The 24,793-nt window shown below is 37.7% G+C and overlaps 1 protein-coding gene across 1 annotated transcript in view; it reads right to left on the reverse strand.

The window, feature by feature from the left end:
- Positions 1 to 17,940, reverse strand: part of CFAP47 (cilia and flagella associated protein 47) — a 546,469-nt gene extending 528,529 nt beyond the window's left edge. Inside the window, exons 1-3 of the mRNA XM_053891727.1 lie at positions 17,688 to 17,940; positions 13,262 to 13,413; positions 6,228 to 6,343 (exon numbers count right to left, since the gene is read on the reverse strand). Of these exons, the coding sequence (XP_053747702.1) occupies positions 6,228 to 6,343; positions 13,262 to 13,413; positions 17,688 to 17,882 (463 nt within the window). The 5' untranslated portion in view covers positions 17,883 to 17,940. The remainder of the gene's footprint in view (positions 1 to 6,227; positions 6,344 to 13,261; positions 13,414 to 17,687) is intronic.
- Positions 17,941 to 24,793: the final 6,853 nt, after the last annotated feature.

Here is a 24,793-nt window from a genome sequence, read left to right on the forward strand (position 1 = left end):
TTTGATGAAATTTTCAAAAATGATTCATTTAGCTTAGGAAAATAAAATATTAGCATCATAAAAATACTGAAAATATAAGAAAGGTAATAAAACTTTTTTAAGTACAGAAATGATCTGATGGAAAAGGCAAACAAACTCACAGTAACAAAATTTGTTAATCCAATCACTTCAGACAAGTGCTAAGAACAATCTTTAAGGGTGTTTTTTTTTTCTGTCGTAAAACAAAAATTTATAAAATTATATCTGTTTCAAATAAATAAGTATTATTGACTCAATTCTCCAGAAAAGGCACATTATGTGAGTCCAGGTAAGGCTGAGTCAGTGAGATAGTTCCTATATTGTAAGCACTTTGATATAATTTGACAAAAGAATTTTAAGTATTTCAAAAGTTTATTTTAGGAACAACCCAAAACTGAAAGAACATTGTTCAGTCTTCTAAATATATTAAAAGAGTGGCTACACAAACACTAATGCATCTTATATAACTTTAACACCACTAGTAATAAAGAAATATTTGACTTTTATTTTTAAAAAACTAACAATAAAAGGACATCAGCTTAAAGGAAGGGTGTCATTGAAGAAAGGATGTTACAAAAGGAATTTCTGTCATCAAATTCTCATTTCTTTTTAGATAGGACCCTGGCTGATGTTCGGAGAATGAACTAGAAGGAGATAAGGGATTTCAGAGAAATCATTTCAGTTGGTTTGATTACTAAGCAAAAGATGATGATGGCCTGTTGTAGACAAGTGAGGATGCACCAGAAAAAAAGAGGATTACTGAGGTAATTAGGAAGTGAAGAGACAGGATTGAGTAACTGACTAAGGGGGTAGGAGGTGAAAAAAAGGAAGAGGTCAAGGATTTTGTTAACTTTCTGACAGGCCCAAGTACATGGTGGTGACATTTAATTAAGAAAAAGAGATAGAGATAGAGATAGAGATAGAGAGAGAGAGAGAGAGAGAGAGAGAGAGAGAGAAGTTTTGGGGGAAAGGCGAGGACTTTGGTTTTAGATGTGTTAACTGTGAGAAACCTGAAGGAAATGTAAAGTGTGGGATAGAGCCCAGTGAGGTAACAGGAATGAGAGTGATTGCCTAAGGGAGAGCGTATAGACTGAGGTAACATGTGGGTGGGCCTAAAGCAAATCCTAAGAAACACTCACATTTAAGGAACCCAAAACAAAGGGACAGCAATCCACAAAAGAGAACTGAAGGGAGGCAGTAGGAAAAAAAATAATTCTAACATCAAAATCGAACATTTATTGAACACTTAATATATATCAGAGAGTGTGCTAAGTATTTTATCAATTACCATCCCAATTGTAGGAGGCAGGCACTATGTTTATCTCTACAATGGATGTCCAGGAAGTGTAAATACTTGCCTAGGGCCTCCTAGCCAGTAAATGTTACAAGCAAGATTTGGACCCTAGAAGACCTCACTCCAGAACCTGAACCTCCATTTTATATAAGCCAGTGAGGAGCCATAGAAGCCAAAGTTTTGGCTTTTGTGTTTTGTTTTGTTTTGTTTTTTCAAGACACCAGGGGCCAACTGTCTGAAATGTTGCTATTTAAGTCATGTAAAATAAACACTTAGCCTTGTCCACTGATGTGATTTAGGGAAGCACATGGCCTGTGAGGCTACCTACAGCTGGGACTGAGATGACGGTCCTTTGAACAGATCTGTGTTTTTTGAATGAGACTTGCTTTACCTTCTCTAGAGAAGGTGATTAAGTATACATGGTTACCTTGCCTTTATCCTTCCAAAATACTTTTAGAAACTATGAAGTAGATTTTCATGTAAAAGTATTTTTAAGATCAAGCCAGGGCACACAGTCTAGTTTTATAGGATGCTAACCAAAAATCAAGAGTCACATACCCAAGGTCATTGTTATTTCTTATGTATGCTTTTTTTTTTTTTTTTAAGGCTTCCTTGGGTCTAAGCATACCAAGGATAAACCAGTCTCCATGTCTCCAGATGACTGTTTTGGAGACTCTTCAGAATGCTCATAGGAGATTAAGCAGGTTACTTCTAAGTTGAATAACCTTTCATTGAAAGCTTAACAGTTTATTTTTATTTTTATTTTATTTTATTTATTTATTCACTTATTTTTGAGAGAGAGATAGAGAGCACAAGTGAGCGAGGGGCAGAGAAAAAGGAATAGAGAATCCCACGAGGCGTAGAGATGGAGAGAGAGAGACAGTGTGGAGCCCAGAGTGGGACTTGAGCTCACCTGAAGTGGGGCTCGAACTCACGAACTATGAGATCGAGACCTGAGCCGAAGTCAGATGCTTAAACGACTGAGCCACCCAGACACCCCTGTTTTTTTATGTACTAAAATGACAAATCATTTTTTTCTTTTATAATATCCTGGTCCAATTATTTTTAAAGAATTTTTTTATTCAAGTACAGTTGACATACAATTAACGATTCTTTACTCATACTGAGAGATCACTGAACCAAATCAATTACACAAAGGTTTATTGAATGCCTGTGATATACCCAGCATTGTATTATGTAAGAAACTTATACTGCGGTTCCATGACATCAGTTTCCAAGAAAACAAACAATATGTGTTGAGAATAAGTAGTGTGTATTTCTCTGAGTAGTTAAGGAGGATCTCAAGGACCAGTACTGGACTTTGTCCAATTTAGCAAATTTCCTGGTTAACAGATGATGGTAGGCTTTTCTAGACAATTGAGAGTAGAGAGATGATGCTAATGATCAGGGAAAGGGGAAGAGTGGGCATTAAGAGCAACAGAAAGGTCATATAGCTAGGGCAAAATAACCCAAGTAAACCTAAAGTTTGAGGAGTTCTAAGGTAGCTGTTCAAACACGGAAATGGTATGTGAAGATCACACTAGGGACTTTAAAGACTGTTCTACATGATACCACGGGAGTAGAAAATGTCTTTGCAAATATTCAAGCTTACTGAGGGGAAAAGGGAAATGATTGCAATTCCACACATGTTAAAATAATAATGCTTTTTCCATGATGTTCTTTAAAAGGTAAAAACTGAGAAACAACAAAACCAAAGAACAGAACATGGAGTTCACCAGCTCACAAAGTACTAATAATAGAGACTTATCTTAAAGACAGAGCCACGTCTTCAGAATGAAAAGACAAGCACTAATTTGCACAGTTGGGAGTAAACTTAGCAAATATTCTTATAGAGGGCCAGAAAACAAAATGTATTCAACAATATTTGGCTAAATCCATGGATAATTATTCCATAATGGGCTATAAAAATAAAAAATCATGAAGTTGTCACATGGATCAACTAATAACCCCAGTGTCACTACCAGAGAGAGAAAACAAAGCTGTACCTACCATGAATCTGCTGAGTGTGGCTTTTTAATGTCCTCTTAAGTATGCATATAAATGTATAAACATTTGATCTTTGACTCTAAAACTATAAAATATTTGTCACAAAAAATCCTTTTTAAAAACTGTATTAAAATCATCCTTGGTTGCTAAATCTTTTTTCTGCCTAAGTGTTTTTCCTCATAAAAATACACTGTTATTCTCATGAATATTTATATACTGTGCCAGTAGGTAATAAGGACTTTATGACACCTTACAGTAACCTGCTACTGTGAATATAAAACATAAAATCAATTTTGCTAATGGTGGAAAAATAATATTCGAGTCAGAGAATGAGAAAGTCAACACTAAGAAAATGTGTTTTATTGATAACAATTTGTAAGGTAATAAATAGTAATTAACATTTCATAGTACTCAATTATAATTTATAGAATGGGGGCATCTAGGTGGCTTAATCGGTTGAGCATCCGACTTTGGCTCAGGTTATAATCTCGAAGTTCACAAGTTCGAGCCCCACGTCAGGCTCTGTGCTAACAGCTCAGAGCCTGGAGCCTGCTTTGGATTCTGTATCTCCCTCTCTCTCTGCCCCTCCCCCACTCACACTCTGTTTCTCTCTGTCTCAAAGATAAATAAACATTAAAAAAAAATTTTTTTAGGGACGCCTGGGTGGCTCAGTCGGTTGAGCGTCCGACTTCGGCTCAGGTCATGATCTCGCGCTCTGTGAGTTCGAGCCCCGCATCGGGCTCTGTGCTGACAGCGCAGAGCCTGGAGCCTGTTTCAGATTCTGTGTCTCCCTCTCTCTCTCTGACCCTCCCCCATTCATGCACTGTCTCTCTCTGTCTCAAAAATAAATAAACGTTAAAAAAAACTTTTTTTAATAAAAAATAAATAAAAAAATTTTAAATATAACTTACAGAATGTAGTATTCACTACAAATAATATGCACACACAAAATATTAATACAATACTAAAAGCCAATGTGGATTACTTTTCTTAAAATGTGTGGGTCTAGATCTGAGGCTTATTTTTATTTATTTTATTAAGTAAAATAATACTAAATATTCTTTTAAGATTTTTTTGTAATTTTGTTTTGAGAGACAGAGAGAGAGAGAATGAGTGAGGGAGTGGCAGAGAGAGAGGGAGACAGTGAATCCAAAGGAGGCTTCAGGCTCTGGGCTGTCAGCACAAAGCCTGACACAGGGCTCTAACTCACAAACCACAAGATCGTGATGTGAGCTGAAGTCGGACGTTCAAACAAATGAGCCACCCAGGCGCCCTAAATATTAAGATTAAAACCATATATATTCATTACTTACAGTTTTTATACATAATAAAAATGTACAGTTTGGTGATATTTTATAATAAAGAAAGGATATGATCAAAACTTTGCAGGATTTGGAACAGACAAGTTAAGAAAGATTTTTGGAAAATAAATAATAAAAACAAAATTCTCTCAATTATATACCACTACTCTAAAATATAACCAGAGAGTCTAAAGGACCATACAGCCTACAATCACTAGCCATGAGAGGTTCTATCTGTAACACTGGAGTCAGACCACAAACGAATCTAATATTCTACAAGCCCACAGGCACCAAAAACTTAAACATTTAAAAAATTAAAGCATGGAAAATTGAAACAAGTAACATCCGGTGAGGAACAATGATCAGTTTTATTTGTTTAACCCCAGGAAGAAATCAGTCAAGTGACAAACTGACTTTGTTATTGTTTTTTTTAGTTTATTTAGTTATTTTAAGAAAGAGAGAGAAACAGTGCAAGTGGGGGGGGGGGGGGGGGTTGACAGAGAGAGACAGAGAATCCCAAGCAGGCCCCAAGCTGTCTGCACAGAGCCCAAAGCAGGGCTTGAGCTCATAAACTGTGAGATCATGACCTGAGACGTAGAGTCAGTTACTTAACAAACTGAGCTACCCAGGCATCCCCTACCTTTGTTTTAATAATTCTCATTGCTAAAACAGCCACAGAAAATATCCTCACTTAATGTAAAAGAGGTTTGGATTTAAGACCAGTTTTATGTATTCAAGATGCAATCTCATAAAAAAATGCCCTCTCTGTGTGGACCTGGTCCTCATGTCAGCAATGGAAGCCTTGCCACCCCAGATCCTTAGTATCTAATGAGGACAATGAAGGGTAAGTGATTTTATACCTACTCTATACCATCAATGAATAGTGTGCATGAACACACACACATACAGACACACAAGCCTTTATGGAAACTCTTAGGTCACAGTAAAAATCTCGAGAAATAATCCCATCTAGAGAAGAGAAAAGCATCTACTCTCTGAACAAAAAGTTAGTAAGAGCCTTCTAGGGACCATCATGTGAATTCAAAGTTGAATACGAAAGAGAAAAAAAACAAATAGGTATTGAGTGCATATGATAAGTCAAGTGCCACACTAAAACCTTAGGTACATACATAATTAACCATAGTTCATTTTATTAACCACAGTTTATAAATGAGAAATATCAAGTTCAATGTCCTAAAAGATACTTGCCCCAGATGACACAGCTAGTAATGCATTGTGCCCTGATTCTATCCCTGGATGGCTCACTCTAAGGACTATGTCACGCCCTTAACACCACCCTGCCTTCTGTCCACAGGGAGATCACCAGTCACCTGGGAGTCAGGCTGTTAATCAGAATCATAGGGAGATGGATTCATCTTTCCTGAATTATTATCTATCATTTATAGTAATCCTGTTTAAGGGCCTTCAGTTTTGAGCTATTTCAAATGATAGACACCTTACGGGGAGAAGGAATGAATACGAGTATCCATTAATTACACAAAGTATACATTTCAAATAATACCAACTTATAAATTAATTTATATAACATTAAATTATATATATATACACATATATATAAATTAATTTATATGACAGAAAGTATTTACCTGGAGCTCTGCCATGATTAATGATATTAATCTCTTTACAATATACTTTGCTATTGGCAACCAATGTGCCAAAATTAACTTCTGACTCAATTTCCAATTGACAGGCTGGAATCAACCTAGGAGAGGAGAAAAGAGGACAACATAATTAACAATTATAACTTCATACTTAAATCTACAGGGGGACATATATAGACACTTTTATAGTAAGTCCTTGTAAGACATTTACATTTCCTTAAAAGTCTGTTGATGGCATATTTGTCAGTAAAAGGAACTGAAATAAAGACATGAAAACAAGATAATGAGATACATTTTTAACAAAGAGATCAGACTTTATGCATCTAAGGACATAGTACACCCTCTTAAGTACTCACCTTGAAAGGCTACCCACATATCTCAATATTTTTTGCCACTCAAAACATTTTTGGAATCTCCACCTAAGCCTATAATACATTCTTTGGCCCCTCCTCAGAAAGGGGGGGAATTGATCTTTACAAAGTAAAATAGTTCAGATGATGCCAAATCTGATGAAATAAAAGAAGGTGTTATGCTATAAAATATCATTTGGGGACTAAAAGAAGATCTAAGCACAAAAAGATACAATAGATTTTTCACCTGTGTCTCTAACTAAAAGGGCTCACTGTAGCATATCTATAACACAAGTTTCCTACACATTTTAAAAATCCACTGTAATTCTATATGCACATCTCACAAAGATACATATATTTTATATATGGAAAATTTATAATTTATTAACAAGTATATTATCTTGTTTGATACTAAAAACTTCATTAAAAGGAAACAAATATTATTATGGCTCCTATGTTATAGATGAAAAGCCAAACACTTCCAAAGCCTCAATGATTTATCTGAGAAATTATTTGTATATAACAGTGGTGAACTTAGCCTTGATTTTGTTAGATTTTAAGTGCATTACCCTTACGAACCTAACAATGATAACAGTGCCAATGATAAATATAGTAATAACTGATCTCTACTGAGTCCTTAGGTTATGTACCAGACACATGAATTAAGTAATTTACTCCATATAGGATATAACTTCCAAAATATAAATACATACAGACACATGCACAAAGACATAAGTAAGAATACCTGAATAAAACATTCACAAATACTGCTTTATGCACTGGTGGTCTGGGCCTTCTTTCTGAGATATGTTTAAATGGGAGTGTTTGTGTATTATTGGATATATAGAGACATTCCAGAGATCAGCCAGGACTATCCTGTATATGCTGCTTCTTTAAGGAATACCCATGTTCTTCTCATGAAGACGTTGTAATTTTGTAACAGGAAAAGGGAAGATCAATGACCTCATTGTACGTAATTGCATTAACAGAGTTTAAAGGATCTAAAAGAGGCACTCATTACACAAACAATATAAGATATGAAGGCGAACATTCGTTCAAACTATTTCTCTAGCTGGGTTCAGAAACGTATCTTAAAAATAATTTCTTGGATACGTTTTTCAATTTGAGACTTGTCACCTTTTCCTTTTAAGAGCATGGTATCATCTTTAGTCACAATGACCTCTCCAACTTTTCCTAAGTCCTGAGGCTGAACATCTTCAAGATTCAGAGTCAACCATTCTTCTCCGAACACTGCACCACCAGTAGCAATAGCCCTATCTTTAAGCTGGTTCTTTCTATTGTCACCAAAACCTGGAGCTTTGACGGCTACAACCTGAAGACCAACTTTTAGCCTATTCAAAACAAGTGTACTCAGAGTTTCTCCACCAACATCTTCAGCAATTATGACCAAGGGTTTAGGGTGAGCATTGGCAATTTCAAGAACAGGTACAATGGACCAGACACTAGAAATTTTCGTTTCACTCAACAGAACATAGGCATCTTGGAATTCACATTTCTGCCCTTTTGATGTATTAATAAAGTATGGAGAAATATAACCTCGATCAAACTTCATGCCTTCAATAATTTTTAATTCATCATTTAGTGTTTTTCCATCCTTTACTGTGATAACACCTTTTCCTCCAACCTTTTTCACTGTATCAGAAATGATGTTGCCAATTTCTTTGTCTCCATTTGTAGAAATGGTAGCAACCTGAGCAATTTCTCCAGGGGTTGTCACAGGTTTAGACTGCTTAAGTTCAGCAATTACAGCATCAACAGCTAACATCACACCTCTCCTGATTTCCACTGAAAAAGTATCCAAGAAATTACTGAACAGTTAGATATCACAACTAGTGAATATGAAAAGAAAAAACTGAATGAACATCTGGCAAAACTCTCAGATGGAGTAGCTGTGCTGAAGGTTGGTGGCACAAGTGATGTTGAAGTGAATGAAAAGAAAGAGTTACAGATGTCCTCATTGCTACCCGAGCTGCTGTTGAAAAAGGCATTGTTCTGGGAGGGGGTTGTGCTCTGCTTCGGTGCATTCCAGCCTTGGATTCAATAACTCCAACTAATGAAGATGAAAAAATTGGTATATAAATCATTAAGAGAACACTCAAAATTCCTGCAATGACCATTGCTAAGAATGCAGGTGTTGAAGGATCACTGATAGTTGAGGAAATTATGCTGAGTTCCTCAGAAGTTGGTTATGATGCTATGCTTGGAGATTTTGTGAATATGGTAGAAAAGGGAATCATTGATCCAACTAAGGTCATAAGAATTGCTTTATTGGATGCTGCTGGCGTGGCCTCTCTGTTAACTACAGCAGAAGTTGTAGTCACCAAAATTCCTAAGGAAGAGAAGGACCCTGGAATGGGTGGAATGGGAGGTGGTATGGGAGGTGGCAATGTTCTAATTCCTAGAATAGCGCTTTACCATTGTTAATGAACTGTGAGAGGAAGCTCAAGGCAGTGCTCCTCAAGAATAACTTCAGAGAAGTCAGTTGAAGGAAATGAATGAAGAAAAGCCTAGCTGATGTTTAAGAAAATCACTATAACCATCAGTTACTGGGTTCAGTTGACAACATATAATGGTTTACTGCTGTCATTGTCCATGCCTACAGATAATTTATTTTGTATTTGTGAATAAAAAGACATTTGTACATTCCTGATAACTGAATGCAAGAGCCATGTACCAATGTACGGCTTTCAACTTAAATACTGAGGCATTTTTACTACTATTCTGTTAAAATAAGGATTTTAGTGCTTGCCATCACCAGATGAAAAGTTAAGAAGCAGCCTTTCTGTGGAGAGTAAGAGTAATTGTGTACAAAGTAGAGAAATATCCAATTATGTGACAACCTTTGTGTAATAAAAATTTCTTTAAAGTTAAAAAATAATAATAATAATAATTTCTTAGAAGGGGGTGGCTGGGTGGCTCAGTCTGGGTGGTGTCAGCTGTGCTGACAGCTCAGAGCCTGGAGCCTGCTTTGGATCCTGTGACTCCCTCTCTCTGCCCCTCCCCTGCTTGTGCTCTGTCTCTGTCTTTCAAAAATAAATAAACGTTTAAAAATTTTTTTTAAATAATAATTTCTTGGGGCACCTGGGTGGCTTAGTCGGTTAAGTGTCCAACTTCGGCTCAGGTAGATCTCAGGGCTCACTGAGTTTGAGCCCTGCATTGGGCTCTCTGCTGTCAGCACAGAGTCTGCCTCAGATCCTCTGTCCTGCTCTCTCTCTGCCCCTCCCCTGCTCTCGTGCACACTTGCTCTCTCTCAACAATAAACAAACATTTAAAAAAATAAAATTTAAGCCTACTCACACACGCACACACATACGTACACATACACATATATACATTTTATATATATATATATATATATATATATATATATATATAAATTATACACACATATGTATGCACACATATATATGGGTTACCTTAGTAGTAAGGGCTTGGTAATAGAGTAATATAATACGTAACAGTTTTTCTGGCTTTCCTATTGGTTTCTCTTCCAGCTGATTAAGAAAAGTATTTGCAATAACATTTTTCTTTTTATGTTACAGACAGTTTATGTTAACAAACAGGAGAATGGTAGTTACCAGGAGCTGGGGGGTGGGAAAATTGGTAAGTGGTTGGTCAAAATATGCACTTAGAAGATGAATTGGTTCTGAAGATCTCATGCCCAGCCTTGTGATTAGAGTTAACAACACTGCATTATGTATTTGAAAGCTGCTAAGAGACGATATCTTAAATGTTCTCACAACAAAATGAAATGATAATTATGTGATCTGATGGAGGTGTTAGCTAACACCACACCAGTAATCACATTGCAATGTATAAATGCACCAAATCAACACTGTGTACAGCTTAAACTTACACAAAGTTCTTTATCAATTATATCTCAATTTTAAAAAAGGAAAAAAATTAAGTACCAAACTTGGTAATTTATATATGGAGTTAAAATAAATTTATAGTAATATAATTCATAAGAAATTCTAAAAACATGTATGGATTTATGATTGGAGTAAATCTACTTATATACATATTTGTAAACATACTGAACAAATAATACATTAGGATATGATGCTATAGTTAGAAATGGAATGAAAATACAAATCTGAGGGGGAAAAAAAGATGAGGTAAATCTTTCAACTGTTAAATTACTATGGTATTTCCACTCTACTGGATACATTTGAAAGAAGCATGTAATTATCTTATAGTAATATTTGTTATGTGTAAGTGATTACATCTTTGCAACTATTCAAGCTCATGACTAAAACTCTCAGCCATTTTTAAATGTGCAAGAGGGATGAAAAAAACAAGTGCTCACAATCACTGATTATATCATTTCTGCTAAAGTACTTCTGAAAGGGCAGAGAATCCAAACTTCTGGTTTCCAGACAAGATTTCATAAATCTATTTTTCCATATTCGTCCCCACTAAATGCAACTATAAACTCTAGAAATGGTGCAAGAGACAAGCAAAGAATGTTCATAGCAGCTGTATTTGTAATGTATCATGGCATCTGCCTGATATCCTTCATCAGGCCAAAGGTTAAACAAACTGTGGTATACACATACCATGGAAGACATGACATAACAAAATTTTAGAAATGGAAGACAGATTACTGGTTTGAACAGTTCAGGGATTGTAGGTGTGAAGCAGAAGGGAGGTGGGTATGGGTATAAAAAAGTAACAGGAGATGGGCGCCTGAGTGGCCCAGTAGGTTAAGCAACCGACTCTTGATTTTGGTTCAGGTCATGATCTCACAGTTAGTGGGATGGAGCCCCACATCAGGCTCTGTGCTGACAGTGCAGAGCCTGCTTGGGATTCTCTCTTCCTCTCTCTCTGCCTCTTCCCACCCTATCACTCTCAAAAAATAAATAAATAAACATTTTTTTTTTAAAAAAGTAACAGGAGAAATCCTTGTCGTATTACCAGTGCTGAATATCTGGACTGTGGTGGTGGATATAAAAACCTATACAGGTAATAGAATTGTATAGAACTTAAAAACTTAAAAACTTAACACATACACACACACACACACACACACACACACAGATACACACACGCCCATCCTCCTTCAGCCCTTTCCATCATAGTTTAAGGGGACAGTGTTTTCCTTATGCTGTAGCTGTGATGAGCAGCCAAACTCAGATGAGAGAGAGCATACATTACGAGGACAAAATTCCTGTTTTCAAAGGCAGAAGCATCTTCAACTCTTTTCTCCCTATATAGTACAAGCAAGCAAATCTCACTGCAACTCATAGTTACATCAACGTGCAGAATGGGCCAAAAATGGCCTTACCTAAAATAAATTATAAAATGTAAAGTAAGTATTTTTAATAGGCTAATAACATTCCTTTCCTGACAATGTGTTAACTGATTTCTATACAGAATGCAATGTTTTGCTAAATCAGAACTTCTCAACAACATGGAGAACTAAAATAACTACAGATCTAAATTTGGTTTATGAAAATAAAAAAACACACAAGGGAACTTATAAAAAGACATATCTAATGCCAGTATTTATATTAACATTCCAATATTAATTCTACAGATGTTAGACAAATAGAGACAAAAGAATGACATCTATGGAAGCACATTTTGCTAAGGAAAAGGAGGATCCACACATGCATGTCTATCAATTAAAAAATACTTTAAAGTATAAAGGGGTGCCTGGGTGGCTCAGTAGATTAAGCATCCGACTTGGGCTGAGGTCATGATCTCACAGTTTGTGCGTTCGAGCCCAGCATCAGGCTCTGTGCCGACAGCCCAGAGCCTGGAGCCTGCTTTGGATTCTGTGTCTCCCTCTCTCTCTGCCCTCCCCTGCTTGTGCTCTGTCTCTCTCTCAATCTCTCTCTCAAAAATAAATAAACATTAAAAAAATTATAAGTTAACTCTTAAATACAGAGGACAAACTGAGGGCTGCTGGAGGGGTTTTGGGTGGGGGGATGGGCTAAATGGGCACGGGGCATTAAGGAGACCTATTGGGAGGAGCACTGGAAATTATACACAAGTGATGAATCACTAAATTCTGTTCCTGAAATCATTAGTATACCATACGTTAATCTACTTAGATGTAAATTTTTAAAAATTATAATAATAAATAAAATATAAAAAAAAAATTTTACTCTTGGGGCGCCTGGGTGGCTCAGTCGGTTAAGCAGCCGACTTCGGCTCAGGTCATGATCTCGCGGTCTGTGAGTTCGAGCCCCGCGTCGGGCTCTGTGCTGACAGCTCAGAGCCTGGAGCCTGTTTCCGATTCTGTGTCTCCCTCTCTCTGACCCTCCCCCGTTCATGCTCTGTCTCTCTCTGTCTCAAAAATAAATAAACGTTAAAAAAAAAAAATTAAAAAAAAAATTTTACTCTCAAAAGGTATAAAAAAAAAACACGGTCAAAATAAAACAAGATGTAAGTCAAGGGAAAAAGAGGGAATACATGCAATTGTTGAACGTTTTTATTTTAATTAAAAATACCAGAAAACCAGCCTTCCATTTTTTGAATACCCGTTTGCTAAAAATCTGACCATTAAGTTCAGCTATAAGGACACTATAGATACAAAAAGAAATCTTAGCCAGAGAAAATACAGAATATTATATTACTTTGACCCTTATTTTTATGCGAAGAGTGCTGAAAATGTCAGCACGAAATATGGAGAATACGTACCCAAGTAGAGGGATCTCTATTATTTTATTTCCTATTGAAATAAGTAGTTGGTCATAAGTGTCTTCATCCTTATCAGGATGGTATTCCACCATAGCTGTCATCTGAAGTCCAGAAGCAAGTGCTTTATCCAGATTGGTCAAAATCAGTTTGAACTTCATGGGGAGAAAAAAAAAATCAAATTATACATCGTAACTCCTAATAAGGAAATAATGTGAGCTACGGTAGCAAGAAGTGTCCATTAGTTCAAGAGCTGTATCAAGATATAGGCAATATTCCTTCCCTGAAGGCAAACACTTAATGACTGTGTGTGTGTATATACACACACACACATATATATATATATATCAGATTCTAGACCCTCCAGATACGCTTTTTTTTTAATGTTTATTTTTGAGAGAAACAGATGCTAACAGGGGAAGGGCAGAGAGAGAGGAAGACAAAGAATCCAAAGCAGGCTCCAGGCTCTGAGCTATCAGCACAGAACCTGACACGGGTCTTGAACCCACGAACAGTGAGATCATGACCTGAGACAAAGTCAGACGCCTATTGAGCAACCCAGGCACCCCTCCAGGTATGCTTTTAACAGTACATGGACTAAAACTGACAATGTAGTCAGTTGAGAAACATGTAAATGCTCACATGCTCATTTAGAAGTATGAGGTACTTCAATACAGAACAAAGGGAGAGCAATCTAATAATTTAATAATTATCTATTATTAAATAATAGATAATCTAATAATCTTAAACACATACATTTATCATTTTATATACTTTTTGTATGGGGACTTAGAATTCAGAACTTGGAGCAAATATAAAAAAGGAATAGGATACGAGGGGAAGAAAAACCACTTTCATTCTTGTAAAACATTTGCTAGACTCCAGGACAAATATGAAGGGAGAAAGTGAAGGAGAGAATTACTATGTGTTGGAGACCCACAATACTTCAAGCATTCTACATCTCTTATCTCACATAAGACAGTTCTACAGTCCTATAAGGCTGATGTTAAGGCTCCCAGAATATAGATGAGTAAACTGGGACTTGGAGAGCATAATTAACGTCTAAGTTCACTCTAACAGTGAGGATTCAAATCACACATCTATGTGACTCTGAAACATAAGATCCTTCCCCATAAGTGGAAAAAGTCCCTCTCCTGAGTACATAATCTCTTCAAGGAAGCAGACTATACACCCCTAGAAAGTTAAATAATACAAGCCAAGAACTAATTGTCTTATGAGTACTGGAGACATAGGTATCACAAAAGTCCATGAGAAAGCATGATTACCATTGGGCTAGAAAGGAGTGTACTTGGCCTAAGCTTAAAGAATGGATGTAAAAGGTGGAGAACAAGCAAGTAAGGTGCTCCCTATGGGGAAGGAATATCTCGGACATAAGCCAAGAAAAGAATAAGCAGAACAGTCCTTCAGCAGGCAACTAATAAGCTAGCCTCGCTGGGCAAAGAGCTCAATCCGTAACGATGGAGGTCATGTTGAAATTAATTATTCAGGGCTTTTCATGCCAGGCTAAATCTAAGCAGTACTTTCCAGCAATGAAGGGCACAGAGCAGTGGAGTGATTTGTTGATACCAGTGGTCTGAAAGCTTCATACTTCCAGCAAACTTCTGATACCTCAAAACTATCACAGTTCAACTCTGAATCCCCCTGCAATTACAGAACAGTAAGAAAACAAGGGATAGATTTTTCCCTGCATAAGCCTTTGGGTGTTACAAGTGCATGTATCAGATGTGACTATCTTCCTTTAAAGAAGCTGTATCTTGGAGAAAGGAAACCATGGCTTCAGTAGCGTGTGCTTTTGGTCAAACTACAAGTTGCTGAGCCCTGTGAATGGTATACAAAGGTGTATAAGGCACCACCCTTACTCAGGAGCTGATGGACGGTAAAACTAACATTTACTAGGAGTCATCAGGACACAAGTCCAAACTATAATCAATGCCTGATAACTGGTATCCAGCAGGGAAGAAATAATTTGGAGATAATATGATAAGACTTACAGAGAAAAAGAGAACTCAATTTGACCCTTAAAGATGGGTGGGATTTGGAAACAGGTGATTCTTGCAGGAAGTGGGAATGAAAAACACGGGTCAAAAGAAAAGGGAGTCTGAGCCATGGAGGTAAAAGGGGACAATTCCAAGTAAGACTGGCCTGACTGATGCAGAAGCCACACAAGTTAACAAAACACTAAAGATAAGGACTGTGTCTTCTTCATTTTCTACCAGCAACCCACAGTAGATGGCATATAGTACTACATATGGTTCATAATAGGTCATCAACACAAAGATAATGCAGTCTCTTGAGCCAGGGTTGCAAACCAGTACTACTGTATGTTAGAAGCATCATTTTGTAAGTAATTATAAATGGTGATGATGACAATCTTCTTTATACAGCACTTTTTCTTTTCTCCAAGATAGTTAATACATTTTTTTCTAATCTATCTTCTTCCTAATTCCCTTTATATCTATGAAGGATCAGGAGAGCACACCACGGTCTTGCAACAAAGAGAAGTTCACACTAATACTGGGCTCACGGCTTTGGCCTCTAACTGGTAAGCTTACCTGGCCATTCTCTTGTGTCCAGATTTGTGGTCTAAATAGTTTTCCTTCTTAACTCTTGATACAAACTAAAATGAATTATATCATTTATCTCCTGACTGCACAAAAACCACCCATATAAGTGTCTCCTGGACATCCATAAAATAGTGTTTGCCCACATCTGGGATTTACTGCCAGCCTGAATTTTAGAAGAAAAGTATTTTCAGGTATACATTCAATTGCTCAATAAATATGTAGTGAGGTAGTGAAATTATAAAATTTTTCCCTTATTTTACAGTATTTGGAGTAATCAGGTCATTTTTGATTTAAAAAAGAGTTAATAGCCTCTCACGATATTCCATTTTATTACAAAATACATGTTACTATTGTTAAAACATTCAAATATAAAAATGGACAAAGCAGGATTCCATTTATATGAAACTCAAAAACAAGCAAAACTAATCTGTGGTGTTAGAAATCACTACAGTGGTCACCTCCATGGGGTGATGACTCCAGGTACTGCAAGGAACCTTCTAGAATGCTGGAAAGGGAAATTCTACGATTTGACCCAAATGGTGGCTACATGGGTGTATAAACACATAAAAATTCATCAAGCTTTACTTTCGAGATTTGTGCACTTTAGTGTAGGTAAATAGTACAATTTTTTTTAAGTGTAAAAAGTAGAACATGAAAGTCCTTTTTCTCATTATCCTTCTACTCGCTACCGTACATTTTTCTATGTATATACAAATACATGTAATTTTAACAACAAAAAAAATCGTAGATACCTTTCCATTTCTGTACCTAGAAATCCAGGTGCATTCAATACTACTTATCGTTAAGAATGTCCCACAAAAAAAAAAAAAAAATACTAATAAGGCTATTTATCACTTACATATCAAAAATTCTTATCACCTTTCCTATATCAAAAGTCTCCCTGACAGCAAACTAATATTCATCCTCTCACACACATGATCTAAAATAACAGCGAGATTGAAATAGAATTCTGTCAACTTTGGGGGCCTGGAAGGTTCAGCTGGTTAAGCATCCGACTTCGGCTCAGGTCATGATTTCGCAGTTGGCAAGTTCGAGCCCCCACCTAGGACTCTGTGCTGACAGCTCGGAGCCTGGAGGCTGCTTCAGATTCTGTCTCCCTCTCTCTCTGCCCCTTCCCCGCTCACACTCTGTTTCTCTCTCCCTGTCTCAAAAATAATAAACATTAAAAAATGTTTTAATTTAAAAAAAGAATTCTTTCAACTTCTAAGTCAGAAGATGGAGACGGCCTCTCGGAACATTAATTTTACTCATGATCTTTACTGACTCCCCCAGTTTCTAAGTCCTGTAAGGGTAGGGTTGTGTTCATTTTAGATTCCTCACACCTACAGCCTATTATACAGTAGGTGCTCAACAAATGTTTGTTGGAACATGAAATAATAAACCTTTCCACTATCCTACTGCATCTAGAGTAATCAGGCACTTTATGACTAAAGGGTACTTTAGAGAATTTTGTTGATGTAATTCTACAGTATACAAGCACAAATTCTGGGGTTAGGAGACAGACATGGAACCCCCTTTCCCTTCTTTCCAAACCCAAGATGAAGAAGTTGGAAGGTTCTAGATCAACTTTTCCCCACTGTGTCTCCGTAACCAAACAAAAAGTAAAAACAAAAAAACAAAACAAAACGGCCAGCACGCGTATGCACTGAGACCTAAATGGCCGCTCCCTGGGAAGCTCAATCCTGCCCCCCCCCCCCCCCCGCCCCCCACTCCCGCAGAAGCCGGCGTCTACTCTCCGGGACAAAGCAGGCGCCCAGGTGGGGAGGCGGTCTCAGAGCCCTGACGCTCGGGAGGTCCTGCTCCTGCACCCCCGAGGGTGTTACCTGTGGCTTGAGTGGTTCCTGAAACCGGATTTTCTGGTTGCAACGGCCGAGGTTGTGTACGGTAACCGGCAGGCGGTACACCCTCCCGGCCAGCGTGTCCAGGAACTTCACCTCCGAAGGGGTCACCCGCAGCTGCACCTCCTTCTTTGGGGTCTCCACGTCCCGGGAGATGAAGGAGCCCCTCTCAGTCTCCATGGCGGCCTTGTAGGTAGCCGGCGAACAGTAGCTGACTTGATTTACAGAGGGCTAGTGTGGACGCCGTCGCTAGGCAACCGACAGACGCCGCACGCTCGCCTCAAGCTCCACCCTCATTGGCTCAGCCCAAACTTTGTGCGTTGGCTTATAGAATGCAGGTACGTGGGGAAGGAAAGAACCCAGGGATCGCAAGTGTCACCAGAGAAGCTGGAAAACCTTCTGTGACAGCCCAAATCTCACTTCGTTCTGGCCTGTCAGGATTTTAAGATAGCATTGGCAGGGTGGGGTAATTTTCCTGGACCTCTCTTAAGACTAAACTTAAAGAGCAAAGGAAGTGATGTGCCCGCCAAGTCAATTAAAGCAGCAAAACTAACAGTTAACAGAGGAATTCAATGGAAGCAGAGTCAGGACCCCCTAGGTGCCCTGCTCACTGGCCTTTAGGCTATCGTTTCTCAAAAGGTAATAGCAAGCCTCTAGATCTTTTGTTTAAAATGCAGATTCTGTTTCAGTAGATCTGGGGCGGGGCCTAAGATTCTGTATTTGTAGCAAGGTCCCAGGTGATTCCAATGCTGCTGCAGGTCCTGGGACCACACACTGAGTATAGAAGCTTTAGAAGTTTTGTTAATTACTCCAGGTGTTAAGTTTCTTCATTTGTGAAACCAAGGGGCTGCTCAAAAGGTTGAGATCAAACCTCTTATCTAGCTAGATGAGCACCCTCCCAACAGTCCTAGATTCACACTGCCCAATCATTAACTTCATCCTTGATCTGCTGTGATGGTCTTAGGGTTTCAAAACATAGTAGGTCAGTGGCATTTCCCTGCCTTAAATCTGCTTATCACTTTACAACAAGCTGCTTTCTACGGACTTTTATTAATTTGGAGTCAAGCTCTACAGATATATCCATATACTGTGTAATTATATATATAATACTTATGTTGAGGGGCTCCTGGGTGGCTCAGTTAAGCGTCCAACTTTGGCTCAGGTAGTGATCTCCTGATTCATGGGTTCCAGCCCTGCCTCAGGCTCTGTGCTGACAGCTCAGAGCCTGGAGCCTTCTTTGCATTCTGTGTCTCCCCCTCTCTCTGCCCCTTCCCCACTCACACTCTCTCTCTGTCTCTCAAAAATAAATTCAAAAAATAGTTATGTTTATAACGATATATAGACATATATATATATATTTGTATACTCATATTGCATATATATATATATATATATATATATATATATATATTTGCTATTTTCATTTCTTCCTTGCCACTGCACATAATTTTCACTCTGAGAGGACTGGCCTTTCCATCTGCTGGCCAGTTATTGATCCTTCAAAACCACTGTTTTTCCTTTCTCATCCAACTGTCCTTTAAACAGGTCTCAAAGTAAATATCAAAAAGTTCTACTAGGAATCATTCTCCTTACTTCCTCACTGTTATCCTTTCCTTGCTGTTCAGAAACTCTACCCACCATTAGAGTTTCCACTAAGTATGAAGTAAGACTTCTGATTTCTAGTTCACATGGCAAAATGTGAAGTCAATATAGAGCAGTTATATTTTCCTCTTAAACTCAGAGAAGAATGGCAACTCTGCAGGGGACATTTAGCATAGCTCTCCATAACCTCCAAGTCTCCCCAACAGTATAGTTCCTCATTAATTATAGTGAGGCTTAACTTATTTATCCTATTGGTACTGTGGGACTCTTGTAAAACACTTAGGGGAAGGCTTTGAAACTTTTTTTTTGAAAAAAGAGTCTGGAGCACCCGGGTGGCTCAGTCGGTTGAGCTTCCCACTTCGGCTCAGGTCCTGATCTCACAGTTTGTGAGTTTGGGCCCCTTGTGGGCCTCGGTGCTGACAGCTCAGAGCCTGGAGCCTGCTTCGGATTCCGTGTCTCCCTCACAATCTGCCCCTCCCCTGCTTGCACTCTCTCTCTCTCTCTCTCAAAAATAAGTAAATATTAAAAAAAAAAATTTTTTTTTAAAAAGTAAAGAAAAAAGAGTCTGAATGCAGACCAGGAAAACCTATTATAGTGCTTAGAGTAACGACTTAGAAACAAGATCTATTGAGGTGGCTCAGTTGGTTAAGCCTCTGACTCTTGATCTTGGCTCACTCATTGATCTCACCGTGCATGAGATCAAGCCCAGAGTTGGGCTCTGCGCTGACAACATGGAGCCTGCTTGGGATTCTCTCTCCCTCTCGCTCTCTGCCCCTCCCCCACTCACTGTCTTTCTCTCTCTCTCTCTCTCTCTCTCAATAAATAAGTACACATTCTTAAAACAAACAAAAAAAAAGAAACAAAGAAATAAGCTATTGAAAGAAAATAAACAGAACTTCTCTGAACACAGGAGTGTTAAAAGTGTAGCAACTGATGTGTTTCAAAAATAATTTGAAAGTGGGTAGTATATAATGAAATTCACGAAAGTTACATATGATGAAAATTTCATCCAGATGATGAAAAGCCACACCAATGAGAATAAAGTGATGACACTAAGGCCCAATAAAGTAGAACTGCATGACTTGGATGGCCATGACTAGGACCAAGAATTCTTGTCCCCTTCAAAGTGCACCCAGCTAGACTAAAAATCAAATTGACAAGAGACAAATTAACACGAGAAAATCAAATTTAAAGCATACATATGGGGAACCCACCCAGACATAAAAATTCCAAAGACATCCGGCAAAATGAGGCGTAATATCATCCTGAACTGAGGAATGGGGGTAGGGGTCTGGGACTTCAAAGGGAAGGAATGCACCTCACCAGGTGGTAAGTAGAGCAGATGTTTAGAAATACATGTTTCTCCTGCCATATATATAGATGGATCACTCAGATAAAATTTATCTCTGCTCATAACCATTATTCTGAGAAAAACCTTCCATTTAGATTCCTCTACGTCACTAAGAGAGGGGCAAAAGTTTCCCTTGAGCTCCTAAGGTCTCAATTACCTTCAGCTCAAAATAATGTTCAGGCCAAAGTGGCTGTCATGGGCAGCCTGCCCTCAGACCCTACAGTTTCTTACTCTGAAACTTACCTGAAGTTTCACACATTAGAAGTTAAGCTGGTAGGTTGTTTCATCTCACTGAACCATCTCTTACTCCTGAAAATAAGTCAATTTAGTCACACTTATTTCAGGAGGCAGTGATGCAGGTATATTCTGAAAGGTAGGCCCATGGTTCAAGTAATCAGGTATTAAATAAGATGTGTTTCTGTGGAAACAAAAGAAAAATACTGGTTACTGATTGGATCAAATGCTAAGCCACTTTCTGGGTTCTGAGGGTAGCCAGTTGAGAAGATGCCTAGATGTCAGATTCAAAGCATCTTCAGTAGAGTGAGGACAGGTAGTAGAAATCTCACAGATCTTCCTAGTTTGCAGTTGAAATGTCTCTGGTGATTTCTGAATGGCCCTCTGAGCAATAAACACGAAGATTGTCTATATATGAGCTATTGTGGCAATTTCTCTGAAGTTTATATCAAGTCATTTATGTTTAGTTTGCAGGGCTTCAGGAAAAAAGGCAGTTTTAGTTCTCAAATGATTCTAAGTCAGAAAAATGGGAACAAAGCCAAAATGTTAGTTTGGAGAGTTCTGGCCAGGCATTGGAGGACACTAGAAGAAATCAGGATCTAGTCCACTTTATAATAAATAGTTTTAAATCTACAAAGGTATATTATTGAAACATATTTTCTCTCTACAAATCACCCTCATTTTTACCAAAGCCAGCCAAATTAACATTGTTTGCAAAATAAGTCTAATTGCAAAAAATTGGCCTGATTATTTACATAAGTCCAGTAAGAATAGTGGTTCACCGTACAGGCTTTTTAAAACCTTTGTTGCTGGAACTTTTCATAAGGAATCTCTAGAGTGAACTTTTAATGGAATCTCGAGGCCAAAAGCCAAGCTAAATATTTGCCATCAGACTTCACCTGCAATACCTATGGATTTGGGTAGATCCCTCTCTTTTGGAAGTCCTCAAAGTATCCTGAGTTTCCCACACCTGCCAGGAAGTGTCTTTCTTTACTCACTGGGTAAGGCTGCTGGGAATTTTGTAAACAAGGTGTCAGGCTAAGATTTCCAAGGGGTTTCATAGATATCATAAAGTAAAGAAGCTGTCTGGTCATATCTGAGTCTATACATGTCTTTCTTAGATAAGACATTCCAGTCAAAGCCTTGGTGAAATAACCTGTGTTTCCAATTGTTCCCTGTTACAAGGAGAACAGATTCTTTCAACGCCTGGGTGGCTCAGTGGGTTGAACATCTGACTCTTGGTTTTGGCTCAGGTCATGATCTCACAGTTGTTGTGTTTCAGCCCTGCATCGGGCTCTACAGCTAACAGTGCACAACCTGCTTGGGATTCTCTTTCTCTCTCTCTCTCTCTCCCCCTCCTTTCCTCTCCCTCTCCCCCTCTGTCTCTGTCCCTCCCCCATTTACCCTGTCTCTGTGTCTCTCAAAATAAATAAACTTTAAAAATATATATTTTCATAAAATAAAATAAAAATATATATCAAAATATATTTTAACCAAATAAAATAAATAAGTTCCATGTTGAATTTATGCAAATAAACATATTGCCATAAAAATATAAGAATACTCACTGAGAGTTTCTGAATTCTGGAGGGTTCGGGTAGGGAAAAATATAAATGTTTCAATTTGTTCAAAAAGGTATATTTTGTCAAATTGCTCTAAGTCAGCTTAAGAGAAAACATTTTCTTAAATCTGGAAAAAAGAAAACATTTTTAAAGAGTCAGCAATGTTTCAAACAAAAAGTCATAAAAAGTATAATTATCTTCCTCAGTTTATTCAGTCCCATGTTATTATTTCTGGTTCTGCTTAAATCTAATTTTTCTACTACCTGCAAAAGTTTTTACCTAGTTCAGTTTTATGATCTTAAGGTTATCAGAAGCCTTTACTCAATTTTTTCCTTAGGTCTCACAAAAGATGAAGCACATGTGCAAGAAACTTTTATAGAGGCATGTAAGTACAAGTACAACTGTCTATAAATGATAAAAGACTTAAAAATGGCCATGGTTAAAGATCTGATTAGAGTTCTTTGCAATGCAATTGAAAAGGAAATTTGGTTATTTTTGTGACACATATAACTTCAAGATAATAATATACCAAGACATCAGATTGCTAGAAGTTTCATATAATTCTTAGAAGATTTGTGGGGTTTTTTAATGTTTTATTTACTTTTGAGAGAGAAAGCACGAGAAGGGGAAGGGCAGAGAGAGACAGGGACAGAGGATCTGAAGTGGGTTCCTCCCTGACAGCAACAAGCCCGACGCGAGGCTCAAACTCACAAAATGAACCATGAGATCATGACCTGAGCTGAAGTCGGACGCTCAACCAACTGAGCCACCCAGGAGCCCCCAAAAAACGGCTTTAATAACATATCTACATAAATATAATCACTTATTAGACAATGTTTCCTGTGTAATCTAACATACCCAATAAGCCTACTTGGTTTAATTTCTCACATTTTTAATTTTTTTAAAATGCTTATTTATTTTTGAGAGAGATACAGACAGACCTCAAGCAGGGGAGTGGCAAAGAGACAGGGAGACACAGAATCAGAAGCAGGCTCCAGGCTCTGAGCTGTCAGCACAGAACCCAGTGCGGGGCTTGAACTCAGGGGCTTTTGAGCCGTGAGATCATGACCTGAGCCGAAGTCGTCCGCTTAACCAACTGAGCCACCCAAGTGCTCCACATTTTTTTTTTTTTTTTAATCTTCCAGTGGCCCACTGGAAACTTTCAGTTAGATTGTGGTCAAAAGACTTTATTTTATAATTTAATTTTGGGAAGTATGTGAAAAAAATATCAAAAATTTTGAACATTTGATTGAATAGGATCACAAATCATTATGAACCAACATTTCATTATCCATTTAACCAAAGAGACAATAAAAGATATCAAAGGCAAATACAGGTTACATAGTTGTGAGCAAAATTTTGCTCTTTTAACATTCAGATTCAGTTTTCTTAAGTACCAAAGACCTGAAAAATATAGAAAATTATTTTGGCAAACATAGAATCATTGTTTTTTAGACAAATAACTTAAAAGGTAAAGAAAAACTTTTATTTATAATTTCTTATGAAGATATTGGGTAGGAAGAATTTACTTTGCCTTTCAACATCCCTCTAGTTGGACTAAGAATCAAATTGACATAAGACAGATTAACAGGAGAAAATCCAATTCCATCGCGTACATATGTACAAGGAATCCACACAGACATGGAAATTCCAAAGACAGGCAATGCGATGCCTATATGAGCTAAGAAGAGGGGTAGGGGTCTAGGAATACCAAGGGGAGAAGACCATTAGCAAGAAGGTGAAAGGTGATGCATGGAAAACAAAGGTTTCCCTATTCTGCAGGTAAGTTTCTTAGGCAAAAAGGAATCTGTGTTAATACTTTTCTTCCTGATACAAGCAACTAGTTGAGAGAGAGCTAAAGAGCTTTTCCTGAATCTGCTGGGTTTTCATTACTTTTAATTTAAAATAATGTTCATGCCAAAACGGCTAATCTTGACACTATCTACTCTTGGTCCCTAGAAAGCAAATCGATAGTTCAAAAAAACTTTGTACTTTTAACAAAAAGAAAACAAAAACTCTGCACTATTGTACTTTTGACATTAAAACACATTTATGTATTTAAACTTATCTTAGAGCCAGTCCTAACCACACATAAAAATTCATTTTCTAAGATTCTTTCTCCATAAACCTCCTACAACTTTCTTTTTTACATTCAGATTCTGTCCTGAGTTTTTCCTCTTTATTTTCTAATGTTTATTTTTATATTCTGAGAGACAGAGAGCACACGCGCGCACATGGGAGAGGGGCAGAAAGAGACTCCCAAGCAGGCTCCACATAGTCAGCACACAGCCCAACGCGGTGCTCAAACTCACTAACTAATCATAACCTGAACTGAAATCAAG

This window comes from Panthera pardus, unplaced genomic scaffold (assembly GCF_024362965.1).
Source record: "Panthera pardus isolate Hobbes unplaced genomic scaffold, ASM2436296v1 HiC_scaffold_27, whole genome shotgun sequence".
Classification (NCBI taxonomy): Eukaryota; Metazoa; Chordata; class Mammalia; order Carnivora; family Felidae; genus Panthera; species Panthera pardus.